This window comes from Brachycentrus maculatus, unplaced genomic scaffold (assembly GCF_059751285.1).
Source record: "Brachycentrus maculatus isolate JH-2025_06_01 unplaced genomic scaffold, ASM5975128v1 h1tg000202l, whole genome shotgun sequence".
Classification (NCBI taxonomy): Eukaryota; Metazoa; Arthropoda; class Insecta; order Trichoptera; family Brachycentridae; genus Brachycentrus; species Brachycentrus maculatus.
Genome location: NW_028280953.1, coordinates 841,550 through 859,151, shown reverse-complemented (window position 1 = coordinate 859,151; position 17,602 = coordinate 841,550). Strand labels below are relative to the sequence as shown.

Here is a 17,602-nt window from a genome sequence, read left to right as displayed (position 1 = left end):
AAGCAAAGAGATTTATTGATGAATGTAAGCAATTCCAAAATTATGGTTTTTGAAAGAGATGAATGTACAGTGAAATATTGGTAAATGGGGAGATTTTGAAACAGGTACATGGAAAATTTCGTCTATTTGGGTAGTATGTATTCTAGTGATGGAAAGATTGATAAAGTTATAGAAAGGAGAGTGAATGCTGGGAATAATTGTTAATAAAACAACATTAAATTATTTTACTGAAAATTTATTTCACAAAACATGTCTTATACACAAATTCTTATTTCTATGAATACCTTTATTGATTTTATTAAATTTAAAAAAATTATATTTCTAATCGAATTTTTTTATCCATTTTTTTATTTTCAAATTTAAATCAGTTTTATGATAAATAATTTATTTCAGTTAAGACATTCGTTTTGATAAAATTTAATTTATTAAATTCTCCTGTGAAGATTTTTTTACTGGCAATAAAACAGTACAAGTCATAAAACTACATTTAAAAGTGAAAATACATGAAAAATATTACTGTAATAAACGTTTGTGTTTCTTAAAACCTTTTAAAATGAATATTTTATTCTAAATTCTATTTCTGTGAATTCTAGATGAAATCAACATTTATTTGAAATTATAAGACTCGGTATTTTAATTTATAAAAACGTTTATTTGTCTTTGTTTTAAAATATGTTTGTTTTAAAAAAACAACCATTATTTTATCTTCAAATTAGCAAAAATGCTTCATAAATGATCTTTATAAAATGTTTGTATAAAATAATGACAGGTTTTTAATCTATTGTTTTCAGAATTACATAATTTATTCTTGCAAAAAATGACATATCTTTTTGTCATTTAATTATTCTGTGAGGGAAGAAATATAAATTATTTATAACATCAGAAAAAAATAATACACGAGTCAAATTTTTAATTTTAAAATGAAACAAAGATCATTTTAAATCAAATAAGGAATACTGGTACTTATACAATATACTCGTATGGTGAAAAAAAAAACGGTTACATGAAAAGTATTATTAAACCGATTGTATTTTTAAATGTTTAGTTTAAGTAAATCATTCGATTAAAAAATAGTAACACACATACCACATATGGCAAATGAAAAATGCGTTTTCGGTGAATTAATGGATTGGTTGTATCAGGATATCATGAAAAATGGAGATGAATGAAAATTGATGAATGTAAAAACGTTGAATATTTAATTCCTTGTTCTTGTTCCTTGAGGACCAACGTATTCCTCATCGTGCGTCTGTTGCTGTTGTTGAGGCCTGTTGTTGTTGGCTCTGTTGTTCTGAAATGAATAAAAAGTTACTTATTCATTAATTATAGTAAATCCAAATTTTCCTCGATCTTCCTCTGCTTTTATTTCTAATGACATTTGCCTCGTATATTTTTATATCTCTTTTTTCTCTCTCGTATATATATATATATATATATATATATATATATATATATATATATATATATATATATATCTATCGCTCACTCTTTTAAGCAACGTCGTATATCAAAAATGTAAATTTTCAGTTATGCATTTTCGGAATGCCCAAAAAATGTAGTATATCCCAGCAAAAGCGGCATATTTTTAACTTAATATTTACCCGCTACAGGGCAGAAAGTGTTGTTTTTGGATTCTGAAGAAATAGTATTGTTTAATTATTTTTTTTAATAAACTAAATGTTTTTCAAATGGAGTAAAAACCTTTAGGTTTTACCTATAAAGATCTATTGCACAGTTAAAAGTTCAATAAGTGGATTGATATGTATTTTTAATAAATTTCATTCTACATATTTTTAATCTTTAAAAACGAACTCCTGAAAAATCAAGTTTATTGATACATGACGTTGATGAAAAGAGTGAGCTACGTATCTTCACAATTATAGAATTTATAGGAAACGACGTTATATTGATTTCAATGTACACCCATTTAAGTAAAAAAGTATCAAAGTAATTAGGTTTTGATTTTTATTTGTTAAATGGCGATACATGCTTTTCAATTCAACGTGACCTTTTTTTCCCCCTTTTTAAATTTCAGGAATTATATCGTTTGATGTTCAAATATATTTTTCAAATACATAATATTCAGTAAACCATTTTTTACGGCAATTTAACTGATAATATCTCTGATATTTTTAGAGATTTTTTTATAAATATTAATGACTGCTACAAAGGCTTTCAGTAAAGGAAATATGTATACATAATTAGGGTGATTTAAACCCTCAAAGGATCGATCCCCCGAGGCTTAAGACGATAGTGAAATTGTTGAGAATATTTATCTTAAGATTTGAGATAAATATTTAAAAAAAATATTTATCTGAAATCTAAATATAAATTTGTTTATCGGATACTGGATTTTTTACCCTACGAATGATATACCGAGATTTTTTTATTATAAATCTCTCAATTCATCATTTTTATACTAAGGGAAAATAATTCAAGTCTGGGAATTTCAGAACTTGGACGACTTGACATTAGGCTGGCTTAAGTGATCAATTTATAAATATCGTAGTCATACAGGAAAAACTGAACAAGTGCATTTTTTTTTTACAAAAACGTGATGATTGAGTATTTGATATTTTACTAGCTCAATATAGTCCTGAAAAATACCAAAGCGATTTTAAACTTGGAAGTATGGTATATTGACTTATTAAAAATGACTAACTGCATTGATGTTTATTTTCTTGCCAAGCAAAAGTGAGTTAAATGGCCCTCCTGAATATTTTACGTATTGTTAGTTGGTCACTTTCTTCTGAACGTTTACGATATTTACGATTTTCCCCATTTTTCTAAACCCAGGGTTAAAAAAAGGTGATTTTTCAAAAAAATATTTAAAATAATTATATAATAACACTCTGGACTGGTATTTGAACACTCGACTGACCTTGCTTTCGTATAATCAACGATCAAAATTACACTATTTCAATACGATGTTGTAACATAAAGTGTCCGCCTCCGTAGTGTAATGGTCAGCATGCTCGGCTACCGTTCTGGATATCCCGGGTTCGATTCCCAGGTGGGTTTAATAAATAAAAGTGATTTTTTCACTCTAATATTTATTCAATATAACACTGGACTGGTACCTGAAGTGGAGGGCTGATTGCCTTTCCTTCATGTGTAATCGATCGAGATAACACTGCGTTTATATGAAGCAGTGCCCTATGCACCATTGAGGTGCAATAAGGGTTTTATTATTATTATTATTAACATAAAGTATCAAAATATTCAAAAAGTTTTATAAAGATTAAGGTGCATTGAAAAATATCTCATGAATTCTAACGGTGTATTATATTTATTAATTTATTTATGTAAAATTCATGTACATTATAAATACATTAGCGGGATTATTGCTAAAAACAATATCTTCCAACCAAACAAAAACAGATTAGCGATATTGGTCAAAACGTTTGAAACCTTATTTAGTTGTATGATATCAGAGGGTAGATAGTACTTGACCATTAAAAACAACCATCAATTAGAAAATACTGCTGTCTTAATCAAGCAACTACTTTACATTATACATATAAAATATTTATGAAAATAACAAATTAATGAAAGGAAGGCAAAAGGGAGTTTATGGAAGGAGGTAGAAGGAAAAGCAAAGGAATGAGGTTTGATGGGCAGTTATGATTCTACTGATAGAAAATAATGTCTTGGATATTTCTTCAAAGTTATCAGAGAGGGTGTATTTTTTACAAGGAGAGTTAGTTCATTCGATAGTCTGGCCGCTTATTATGAAAGGTAGACACGTATTACATCGTATGGATCAGTATTCTGGGAATGAAAGGGTAGGAAGGTTTACCTGGGGGATGTTTTGGTTTTCCTGTAGTTCATCCTCGGCTGGCGGTGGAAGGGTTGTTGGGACGTCGCAGTCTTCAGTAGGGGGCACGACGCAACGCAGGGATTGCCTGAAAACATGAAAATTATTTATATGTAAATATCATGAAAATGAAATACAATTTCAGTCAGAGAATTTATCAAAAAAATACTTTGACATTCTTTATATTCAATACTATGTACGAAAAATATTAAATTAAGGAAATGATACAACGGTAACTAATAGGAAATATAATAATATTTTTTTTGACATCTCATCAAAGATGAAGAAGAATATGGAAGTCTGGGCATTTGTGGGGCTGACGACTGACATAGGCTGGTTTAAGTGATCACTTACACACGTGTAACATGTAATTGGAGATAATCCAGATTTTGTGAACAAGTATTTGGACACACTCAAAATGTTGTAAATAATAATCTATATCACCCGCAAATATAAATAATCAATAAAAATTGTCTTAATAATCTCTTAATGTCTAATAATTCTCTTTATTGAAGAGGACACCGTAATTATTATATTTTGAGAAAGTAAAACAGAAATGTCTAAAAAATTAATTAAATTATAAATAAAACTCTTGTAAATGTCCGCCTCCGTGGTGTAATGGTCAGCGTGGTAAACTACCATGCTGGAGGTCCCGGGTTCGATTCCCAGGGGGGTGAAAAAAAATATTAGTGATTCTACACTGTAATATTTATTTAATATTACCCTGGACTGGTACCTGAAGCGGAGGGCTGATCACCTTTGCTTCATATGTTAACGATCAAGAAAACACTGCGTTTATATGATGCAGTGCCCTATGCACCATTGGGGTGCGGATAAGGGTTTAAAAAAAATGCCCAGACTTCCATATTCTTCTTCATCTTTGATGAGATGTCAAAAAAAAATGAAAATAACTCCTGTAATTGGAAATAATCCAGATTTTATCAACAAGTATTTGGACACACTCAAAATGTTGTAAATAAATTGTCTGGTCAAATTATAAGCTTAAATAATAAAATGAAAATGGTATTTTCTGGCGTTTCTCATGTGTGTGATTATAATCCAGGATTTGGATCTCACATAATAATATAAGAGTTTTTGCTTAATAAAAAGCTTCTTTACATCTCACCAATAGGTGATCAAATCATGGTTGTCAACTCCTGCCTTCTTTTATATATAACATAACAATTTGTATAGCCTCTCACCAGTCTGATGATGTCGGTAACGACGAAACCCGGTCGCTGGTCAAATAAAAAAGTGGAAAAGCTGAAAATATTGGTTTTAATCTAATAATAAAAAAAAAATTAAATAAGTAAAAAAATAAAATAAAAAAATAAAAAATCACCAATAGGTGTCTCTAGTGAAGTTCTAGTGATTCAAGAACAAGGTTTCTAAATTGGTTCATATATACAGAACTTTCAAGAATTTGAGTAGTGTGGTTGTCAATAATGGGTAGAATTGGTGAATGTTACACGTGTGTAATGTAATCACTTAAACCAGCCTATGACGGTCGTCAGCCCCGTAAATGCCCAGACTTCCATATTTTTCTTCACCTTTGATGAGATGTCAAAAAATAATATAAAAAAACTCTTGTAAGTTTATGAAATATTGTATCTAATTTAAAAAATATATCCATATATCTCAGTATAAAGAAACTGCCCACTTCGAGACTCAAACACAGAACACATCTTCGTACACATTTAGGAGGTTTTTTAAATAAAAATATCTTTTGAATGTTTAAACTTAAAAATATAATAACATTCTCCTTATCATTAATCGTTCATTTCATACATATAATACTACTTAATAAAACTTATTTCATAACTACAGATTTCTTAATTACTATTTCATCATCAGGTCGAATGGATACGTACAAAACCACAAAGCTAACAAGGCTTTTACAGAATATTAAACATTATACAATATTATATATTATACAAAATATATTCTAACAGATTGAATTGATTAAATAATATCTTGATTATTTGGGCTAACAACAGCAACATATCGCTCACTCCTTTCAAGAACGTCATAAATCAAAACACTTAATATTTCAGGAGAACCTTTTAAAAGTTTAAAAATATAATACAATGTATTAAAAATAAATATCAAGCCACTTATTGAACTTTTTAGTGTGCAACAGATCTTTTAAGGTAAAACCTGAAGGTTCTTCATTTGAATAATATTTAGTTTAAATAAAAAAATATTTAAACAATACATTTTCTTCAAAATGCAAAAACAACACTTTTTGCCGTGTAGCGGGTAGATATTAAGTTAAAAATATGCAGCTTTTGCTGAGATATAGTACATTTTCTGGGCATTCCAAAAACATGCACAACTGAAAATTGACGATTTTTGATTTATGACGTTCTTGAAAGGAGTGAGCGATATGTTATACAAAACAACAAAATAATATACAAGGCAATTATAATTTACCACAGAAACGTTAAGATTAGTACAAAATATTTAGTGTAGATCTAGCAAATGAACACGTATTTATGAGAGAAAATGTACATGTGTAAAGTGTGTGTTTTGTGTGTGTGTGATGTTGATTATAGTAGAGACATACATACAATACAGAGAAGCATAGTTTTTTAAAGATCCTGAGAGGACAATAAGCTCATCATTCAACTTTTTAACACAGATTTTCCGCAATTGAAAATGTCAACTTGGCTAAAACATGAGGTGTACTCACTAGCCATTCGAAACATAGGTTCGTATAAAATAATCAAGATGAAAGAACGTTAAATCTTTTCACATAAATGCTGTAAGATATACATGAGAATTAAATAAGACTATAAAAACAGAATTAAATAACGATCGCTTTTAAAAAGATTTCGATCGTTTTTGTAAAAAAATTAATGCAGCTTGATAATAATTGCATACATATTTTTCTTTCTTTTTATACTGATTAAATTTTTATTGAAAGAAATATTCAATTATTGAACAGTAAATGAACGTACGGTAAAGAAGTCGTGAAAGGAAAATTTCATGGTACCCGATTTTAGGATGATATTTTTCTTTTGAACATCTACATGTTATTTTTATGTGATTTATCAACCGAATGATATCCAAGACATATGTGACGTACCATAAATGGTTGAAAGAAATTCCGAATTTATTTTTAGAAGATGTAGGTTTGTTTATATAAGCAAAACTATATTTTCATGTTTTATAAATGGTAGGGAAATATTTTTGTTCGTGTTATATACACAAATGTTGGGATTTCGTTATTTTTTGTTTAGACCAAAGTAGCCCGTTATTAAAAATAGGAATCAAGTTATAGCAGGGTAGGTTTGAACCCTGAAAATCTGACTCAAGAATCCGCGACACTAACCACAGGACCAAAAATTTTCTTAGGGGTCTCATATACATTAAATGTATCAAACTTTCGATACTTATTTTTTTGACTTATTCTTAAATTTTTTTATCGTATTTTAATTTAATTTAATTTATTTTTTAAATATTATTTTATATTTGTATTCATTTTATTTATTGATTCAGCAGTCACTTTTGTGATGAAATTTATCCATTTTAAATTACAGTTTTACTTGGTAAATACCACTCTTAAGTGGTATTTAACTAAAAAGTGGTATTAACCAAGTTAAATTTATTTTAACCAAATAAAAAAATATTTTTTGTTGTTGTTATTTTGTTATTTTATTTTATCATAATATTTAGTCATAAACAAAATATGGCTGACTAAGTAATCCACATAAAACTTAGTCAAGCCGGAATAAAATTTTATTATTATTTTTACTTAATATGAAAAAAAACGATAAATTCAAAAAAATATATAACGAAACGATGAAACGAGTAGTAAAGTATGTTGTTTTTGCTTACTAGAAAACGAAATAATTTCCGTCAATTTTCTAAAAAAAACACAGAAAATTTCCTTTCTAAAAAGAAATTCTCAACCTAATAATGAAGTATTTTATTACTTAAATAAATGCATGTATTTCAATGTATTTTTTCATAATTTTCCATAATGGCTTGATTTGGATGACGCCCCACGTTTAAAGAGACAAAAAATAAGATAAATAATAATCTAATACATATAAAATTTGTTTTTAGATGAATGATTTTACATGCCTCCATCACTTAGTTACAGGCAAAGTCTACCCTTAAAAATCTACCCTAGAATTCTAAACCCAAGGTCTTATTTTAGATTCTATCCCCGAAAGGATGTTCTACGAGGTTCTTATAAGTACGGATAAGGCATAAATTAAAATGAATTATCAACATAGAATAATTATATTTACTGAAATACGAACTAACCTTGTTTTAAAATTTACTGTGGAAATTTTATGTGAAGTGAGCCAGTGTTAGTTTAATTTAAAAAAATTTATTCTAAATATTTTGAAAGTATACAATTTTTGTTTTAAATTAATCTTTCAATGAATTTTTTTCTACTTTTGGGGTATTTAAATTGAGATTTTTACATATATCTTAACATAGATGAACAAGTCTTTTTGAGGTTTTGAAAATAATATTGAAAATTATATTTCAAGGTGTCCCCAATAAGTAAAATGATTGATAACATGAAAGAATCATTTATTGATTTGGCGTAGGATTTGTTGAACTCCATTTTAATTTATGTTTGAATTTTAAATTAAAACAAAGATTTTTTGAGTCTACTAAGTTGTATTTTATTAAGAAAAACACATAAAAAAATTATATTGTGACAATCGTTAGGGCATTATCAAACGAATGCAGATCAAAAGAATAATATTATTTATTAATTCAGCATTAACTTTGTGGAATGACATGATTATTTTAATTAAATTAAACACTTGAATAATCCACTGAATTACTATATATACACCTAAATATATTTTTATTCGTTAGTTTTAATTTGTACCAGAAGATGAAAACAATTGTAGTTTTCGAAACTAGTCGTAAATAAAAATAAAACTCCATTCAGTGGATTATTTAAGTGTTGAATTTAATTAAAGTAAAAGAATCATACAAATTTAATAAGTTCAACCAAAGATGTCTGGTTATGCTAAGTTTTTTTGGCTATCCTTGTTCGCTTTGCCCATTCACATTTGCCAAATATACTTCCATAGCCATTTTCTTGTTATTCATTCGCTTCATACGCCCAAACCACCATAAATAACTTTTTCAATGGTTTAATAAAATAAAACAACTTTTTTTTAACCACTTTTTATTGGTACACTTTATCCAACCGGTAGAATTAAGTACATAAACCCTGATGAGACAAGGTTCTTGTCGAAACCGGTTGGATAAAGTGTACCAACAAAATGTGGTTAAAACAAAGTTGTTTTATTTTATAAAGTTTACAAAATGTGCCACAAAGTATCTGCAAAAAACATTCATGAAAATTTTCAATGATTTTTTATTTGAATTTCAATTTTCATTAATTGATTAGGCAGTCACTTTGTGGTAAAATCTATCAATTTTTAATTGAAGTTTAACTTAGTAAATACCACTGTTTCTTAAAATCTACTGTGACACTTGTTTCGATGCATTCCGCGTCATTTTCATTACGGTGTTTGAAAATGATGCGGAATGCATCGAAACGCGTAGAGAAGTTACAGTACATTTTAAGAAATAGTGGTATTTACTAAATAAATTTTTAATTAAAAATAATAATAAAAAACTCGTTTACTGTGTTAATGTCGCGGACTCTTGAGTCAGAGTTACTTGGTTCGAAACCACTCTACCACAATTTGATACCTATTTCTAATAATGAGCCGCTCAGGCTCACAGAAATTGTATGAAATTAGCAAATAGTATTTTTTTAGAAATAGTATGAAAATAGCAAATAGTATTTTTGTAAATAATAAAAACACAAATATTTTACTAATTATTTCGGCATTTATTATGTGGTTCTTTAGTAAAACACAAATACTTACTTCTCTTTTCTTAAAAAAGAAACATTTATTCTATTACCTACATTTACCCTTTTTCTCGATATCTTTATAAAGAGACAGTTGATACTCTAAACAGATAGAGGTTTCCTACCTGTCGAACACCAGCATGGCGGGGCATCTCTGGAGACGAGGATATCCTCCCTGGCACTGCCAGTAGCGATTGCACGACTTTCCCAAGGGAACATTCCCATTGGCGTCTTCGTTGCAAAGAGCTGAAAAAAAAACTAAACATAAATACCATAAACTAAAAATAGACGTCGAACAAAACGACTTGGCTGTAAAAATAGAACAAAAAAATTCAATATTATTTTGAGAAATAAAAAGACTTTGTGTTTTGAACCACTCACATGTGAGTGGATCAAAACACAAAGTCTTTTTATTTCTCATAATAATATATTAAAATGATCCACAAAGTTAATTCTTTCAATTTTCAAAACAAAAAAAATAAATTATTTCTTCAATGTTTTTCGCAGATACTTTGTGGCGCATTTTATAATTTTTATAAAGTAAAACAACTCTGTTTTAACCACTTTGTATAAGTACACTTTTTCCTACCGGTTTCGACAAGAACGTTGTCATCATCAGGGTTTATGTACTAATTCTAAACATTGAAATACTCATAGTAATAGGTTCTTGTCGAAACCGGTAGGAAAAAGTTTACCACTAAAAAGGGGTTAAAACAAAGTTGTTTTATTTTATAAAAATTATATTTTGCTAAATAAAAGCTCTCTTAAAATGCTGTCAGTAAAATTAATATTTTTTTGACATCTCAACATAAATGAAGAAGAATATGGTTAAATTATTTGTGATCTAACACATATTTGTGAACAAGTGTTTTTCTTTACAACATTTTGAGTGTGTCCAAATACTTGTTCACAAATCTGGATTATCTCCAATTATAGGAGGATTTTTCATATTATTTTTCGACATCTCATCAAATACGAAGAAGAATATGGAAGTCTGGGCATTTACGGGGCCGACGACCGTCATAGGCTGGTTTAAGTGGTCACTTTACACAATGTAGAATTGGTGAATGTTACACTTGTCAGCCCCGTAAATGCACAGACTTCCATATTCTTCTTCATCTTTGATGAGATGTCAAAAAAATAAGTATTTTTATATGCAAGAAAATTATATTAAAATACTTGTTTCTCCAATAAGGAATTGTGATTAATAAAATATGGAAGTCTGTGTGTTTACAAGGGTTACGACTTATCATAGCTAGTAAAGTGATCATTTTACACAAGTACAACATTCACCATTTTACTACTATTTGTTAATAAGTCTTTGGACACACTCAAAATGTTGTAAATCATGTTACTTATCAAATTATAAGCTTGGTTGAATTGAATATCTCGTTTTCAGGAGTTTCCCAGTATGTAAAAAAATCCGGTTAGGATCTTGGATACAAATAATCTAAATAAAGGGTACTTGACAAATACAAGCTTTCTCAATCCAACCATGGATGGGTTCAGTGAACTCACACATAAAGCATCATGAGATTTCCAAAAAAATAAGTGGTTTGGTCGTCAATCATGGGTAGAATGTTGAATATTACACGTGTGTTAAGTGATCACTTATCTATCCTATGACAGGTCACATGCCCTGTAAATACCCAAATTTCCATGTTATTCTTCATCTTTTTTGAGATGTCAAAATTTTTTGAATATTTGTGTTTTAAATACGAATGCAAAATCCTTTACCAATTACATATTACTATGTTTTTTTAACACAGTTTATAAAAATAAAATAAATAATTGTGAAAATAACAAGATTTCCATATTCTTCTTCGTCTATGCTGATATATAATTTTTTTATATCTATTTCAATTGGTCTGGATGTTGTTTAGAGGAGCAAAGACAAAAAATATGCTTCTAAAATACTTAAAAATTAGTTGTAAAAATATAAAAAATTTAAATAAATATTTTTGTAAGAATTAATTTAGAAACAGATTGCGAGAAAACTTTAATATGAAAGTAGGTCTCAGAGCAAAAAACTTTGAGAACCGTTGGTCTGAATATTTGTTCCTTAAAATGACTTTAATTCTATCGTTAGTATTCAAAAATGGTAGGTCCTTCTTAGAATTTGTGGCGTCGGCAATTAAATAACGGTAAAGGAGTATGACATTAACAGTTACCATAAACTTGAAGTATAGACTCCATTTTTGGGTCGTCGTTTTCATTGTAAGGAATTAACGGGGATCAGAAGCGCTTCGTTCAATTTGAATTGATAACGGATTTTATTGATGGCTACTTTATAAACATAAAATATACAGCTAGATTTAAGGACTACTTCTAATACTATTGACAGTTAAAAAAAAAAGATTTTGGAGAGACCCACAAAGTCTTGTCGGTTGAATTATTTTTACCTTCATTTAAAATAAATCTATTTTAACATATCACTCACTCCTTTCAAGAACGTCATAAATCAAAAATCGCCAATTTTCGGTTGTGCTTGTTTCCGGAATGCCCTAAAAATGTACTATACCCCAGCAAAAGCGGCATATTTTTAACTTAATATTTACCCGCTACAGGGCAGAAAGTGTAGTTTTTGCATTTTGAAGAAAAGGTATTGTTTAATTATTTCCTTAAATATACTTAATATTTTTCGAATGGAGAAAAAACCTTCAGGTTTTACCTAAAATGATCTGTTCACAGTAAAAAGTTCAATAAGTGGCTAGATATTTATTTTTAGTACTTACATTGTATTACATTTTTAAACTTTAAAAACGTTCTCCTGAAAAATCAAGTTTTTTGATTTATGACGTTCTTGAAAGGAGTGAGCGATATGTTCAATCCTTTCAACAACATCATAAATCAAAAACCTTGATTTTTCAGGAGATCGTTTTTAAAATTAAAACATTTATTACTGTGCAACAGATCTTTTAGGTAAATCCTGAATGTTTTTTCTCCATTTGAAATATATTAAGTTTACAAAAAAAAATAACAAAACATACCTTTTCTTCAAAATGCAAAAACAACACTTTCTGCCCAGTAGCGGGTAAATATTAAATTAAAAACATGCCGCTTTTGCTGGGATAAAGTACATTTTCTGGGCATTCCAAAAACATGCACAACTGAAAATAGACGATTTTTGATAAATGACGTTTTTGAAAAGAGTGAGTGATATGTAATACTTGTATACACACAATAAAAGAATATACTCTGTTGGTACATTTCATACTCTGATGGTACATATCAAAATTGAAGAGCCCTTGAGGTAGTATTTTACGAAAATAGCGCTGTCTAAATTATTTCTCAAAATGAGGTGACGCCAAAATAAATGAATGGGTAGATATTTACTCAATTTAAAAAAAAAAAAATTTATTGATATATATTAACTTATAAACATATACATTAAAAAAATTATAAACATTTAAATTAACATTTTTTTGCAAAGACCCACCAAGCCACCATATGTATCTTGTAGGTTGAGTTCTTTTAACATACGTTTTTTGTTAAATTATTTTTTTATTTTAACATAATATACAAACAAAAAAAAAAATTAAAAATAACCGCGTAATAAAAGAGTTTTTGAAAGAAAATGAGTTTTTAAAAAAATACATGAAAATACTTTTTCCATATATGAGTATATTCTAAATAACAAAAAAATACCCAATACGATTTTTTTTTAACTGGGCGTGAAGATACGTGTGACCTCTCCGGTGGTCGGCCTATGATTGAATACTGTGTTTGCGTTGTATCCCCTTAATGGAAATACATACATCAGAACACAAAATGAGAAATAGAAATTACTCATTGAGAATATTATATGTATATATGATTTATGTATGTAATTTGTTTTGAAACAAATAAATAAATAAATAAATTATTACTTATAACTCTTATCCGCACCCAATGGTGCATAGGGCACTGCATCGAATTGATGCAGCGTAATGTTGATCATTACATACATGGAAGGCAAGGTGATCACTCTTGCGCTTCAGGAACCAGTCCAGGGTATTATTAGATAAATATTACAGTGTAAAATCACTAATATTTATTTTCACCCCCCCTGAGAATCGAACCGGGGACCTCCAGCACGGTAGCTAAACACGCTGACCATTACGGTGGCGGACGAATGAATAAATAAATAAATATAATATTGACTTACGATGTTTCTGGCATCCATCGACGTTTTCGGGCCAATCGCAGCTGTGGGCATTCTCGTTGTAGAGCAGCCCTCCGATGCAAAGCTGTTCCGTTGCTGTTCCATTCCAACATGTCCAATATCTGGTGCAAGACGTCTCGTGGCCGAAGATTCCGTACAGCCAATCACAGTGCTCCGTGCCTATAGGCGGATCTGAAAAAAAACGTGACGTTAATTTTCTGAATACCTTCATTTAAATAATTATTTTTACTCAAGAACTCATTGAGTGGTATTATACAAATTAACACTTGTATAATACCAGTTAATGAGTTGTTTCACACAAGGTTTTGTTTTAATGATTAAAGAAAACACTTGTTTTATACCACTTGAGTTTTATTAAAGACTACTAATATCTAGAGTCGATTATTGTAACGGTATATACACGGGTCTACCAAACAATAAAATGACTCGACTGCAATCAGTGTTAAACGCAGCAGCGAGACTAATTTTTGGAATTTCTATATTCAGTCACATCACCCTACTACTTCACAAACTCCACTGGTTACGCTTTCCCGAAAGGGTTGAGTATAAACTCTGCCTACTCATGTATAAATCAATACACAATATGGCTCCAGAGTATCTTAAGGAGCTGTGTATTCCAGATGAATTGGTTGATAGACGTCTCACGCTTCGATCGGCTACAACATCTGCAATGGGCAAGGTGATCTTACCAGCTCGCAACCAAAGCACTTAATTTGGCGAACGTGCCTTTACTGTTGCAGGACCGACGGCGTGGAATGCTCTTCCACCAGTGGTTAGAAATAGTGAGAGTGAGATGATCTGTAGAAAAAGACTAAAAACACATTTGTTTGCTAAATCATTTCCACCATAATATTTTCCCCAATTCATTCACAGTGAAGCGCCCTTGAGGTATTTTTTACGAAAATGGCGCTATATAAGTTATCCAAATTTATTATTATTATTATTACATGTTTCGGAAGTTAAACTTCCATCATTCAGGTCTGTTTAATAACATACTAGATATAAATAACTCATTCCACTCTCATAAATTAAAATTATTACACCTTGTTCCTCATAAAGGCCAAATTATGAATTATTTTGAAAATTTAGAAATCTAAAAAAACCTAAATTCTAATAAAAATTTATTAATTAATATATTGCTTCTAAATTCTTCACCTTTGCTTTCCGTTTTTCCTTTGTTTTCAAACTCCGCCCCTTGACTAACCCCCTCCCCCTAACTTACCCCTCTCCTTATTTATAGAACTATTTTATATTTTAGTTATTATACAGACCTGAATGATGGAAGTTTAACTTCCGAAACATGTTACTTATTACTTATAACCCTTATCCGCGCCCAATGGTGCATAGGGCACTGCATCGAATTGAAGCAGTGTTATCTTGATCATTACTTACACGAAGGCAAGGTGATCACTCTTGCGCTTCAGGAACCAGTCCAGGGTAATATTAAATAAATATTTCAGTGTTAAATCACTAATCCGAAACATGTAGTCTTTAATAAAACTCAAGTGGTATAAAACATGTGTTTTCATTAATCATTGTAACATGTCTTACCACAAAGTTAATGCCGAAACAATAAATAAAATAGGTTTTGTTTTTATCTTATAAAGTTCTAATGTTAATAATGGCTTTGCGGATAATGGAAGCGGGTACTGTTGTTAACATTTAAGCATTGCATATATTTATGAATTGAAAAATAAGGTGTCTTTTATTATTTCATCACAAACACTCGACCATAAATGAACCGTTATGGGTCTGTAAGGTTCGGGCAATCTGATACCTGATATATAATGGCAATTTCTAAGTACAATTCATGAGTAAGATCTTTTATTTTAACCTTGAAGTAACGAGTAGTCATCACATATCGCTCACTCCTTTCAAGAACGTCATAAATAAAAAATCGGCAATTTTCAGTTGTGCATGTTTTCGGAACGCCCAGAAAATGTACTATATCCCAGCAAAAGCGACATACTTCAAACTTAATATTTACCCGCTACAGAGCAGAAAGTGTTGTGTTTGCATTTTGAAGAAAATGTATTGTTTAATTACTTTTCTAAATTTACTAAATATTTTTCAAATGGAGGAAAAACCTTCAGGTTTTACCTTAAAAAATCTGTTGCACAGTAAAAAGTTCAATAAGTGGCTTGATATTTATTTTTAATACATTGTATTTTATGTTTGAACTTTAAAAACGTTCTCCTGAAAAATCAAGTTTTTTGATTTATGACGTTGTTGAAAGGAGTGAGCGATATGTCAAACAATACAAAAAAAAACTAATTAAATATCAAGATTAAATCACTATGTGTCTATTTTAGTTTTTTTGAGGACTCGTAATTTTTTTTGTCCTGCGGTGTATTCATGTTGTATACTACTGTATGGACATGTACTGCAATTAGTTCCCTGCATGTTCAGTTAAAGCATTAACAATTAATATCGCCTGTGATTAATCAACTCGGTAGTTCACCTTCACCAAATATTCCAAACTAGAATTTGACAAAAGCAAATCCAGATATATTAATTTCTATTCAGAGTACCTGTCCTTTGAACTAATTATGCATGGGGTTCACCTATGTTTCGAATGACTAGTGAGTACAACTCATGTTTTAGCCAAGTTGACATTTTCAATTGCAGAAAATCTGTGTTGAAAAGTCGAATGGTGGGCATATTATCCTCTCAGGATCTTTAAAAACTATGCTTCTCTGCATTGTATGTATGTCCCTACTAGAATCAACATCACACACACACACACACACACACACACACACACACACACACACACACGCACACACACAAACACACACAAACACACACTCACATTCATTCATTTGCTAGATCTACACTAAATATTTTGTACTAATCTTTATGTTTCTTTGGTTAACTATAATTGGCTTGTTAAATGTATATCTTTTAATTGTTTTGTTTTACATATCGCTCACTCCTTTCAAGAACGTCATAAATCAAAAATCGTAAATTTTCAGTTGTGCATGTTTTCGGAATGCCCAGAAAATGTACTATATCCCACTAAAAGAGGCATATTTTTAACTTAATATTTACCAACTACAGGGCAAAAAGTGCTGTTTTTGCATTTTGAAGAAAATGTTTTGTTTAATTATTTTCTTAAATATATTAAATAATTTTCAAATGGACAAAAAACCTTCAGGTTTTATATAAAATAAAATGTTGCACAGTAAAAAGTTTAATAAGTGGCTTGATATTTATTTTTAATACATTCTATTATATTTTTAAACTTAAAAAACGTTCTCCTGAAAAATCAAATATTTTGATTTATGACGTTCTTGAAAGCAGTGAGCGATATGTTGCTGTTGTTAACCCAAAAAAAAACAACAAAAAAATGAAATGTCGATGCATTAAAACTGCCCTCAGAATACACAACTTTTTCAAGGCTTCCCAAGTTTGTTGCAAATTAAGATAGTTTCGAACTGTTAAATACAAGTGTTGCCAGATGTTACAAATACAACTGTCAGGGTAACAGACAAAAAACATAATAAATATGTATTGTCTATTAAATAAGCCGCTCAGGCTTACAGAAATAGTATGAAATTGAAATATTTGTGAAAATAATATAAAACAACATATAAATTTCTCTTAAAAATAAAATGCATTGTTAACTATGTGGTTTGGTAATATAACACTCTCCTTAACATCGTTCACTTTGTGTAATTAAAGTTGCATTACACAAAGTGAACGATGAATGATAAGGAGAGTGTTATTATAAATTTATTTTATGATAATAATTACCCTA

At 29.5% G+C, this 17,602-nt stretch overlaps 1 protein-coding gene across 1 annotated transcript in view; it reads right to left on the bottom strand.

The window, feature by feature from the left end:
* Nucleotides 1-219: 219 nt before the first annotated feature.
* Nucleotides 220-17,602, bottom strand: part of LOC148307267 (protein obstructor-E-like) — a 50,241-nt gene continuing 32,858 nt past the window's right edge. The window contains exons 3-6 of the mRNA XM_088263633.1: nucleotides 13,825-14,013; nucleotides 9,803-9,923; nucleotides 3,800-3,905; nucleotides 220-1,291 (exon numbers count right to left, since the gene is read on the bottom strand). Of these exons, the coding sequence (XP_088119759.1) occupies nucleotides 1,199-1,291; nucleotides 3,800-3,905; nucleotides 9,803-9,923; nucleotides 13,825-14,013 (509 nt within the window). The 3' untranslated portion in view covers nucleotides 220-1,198. The remainder of the gene's footprint in view (nucleotides 1,292-3,799; nucleotides 3,906-9,802; nucleotides 9,924-13,824; nucleotides 14,014-17,602) is intronic.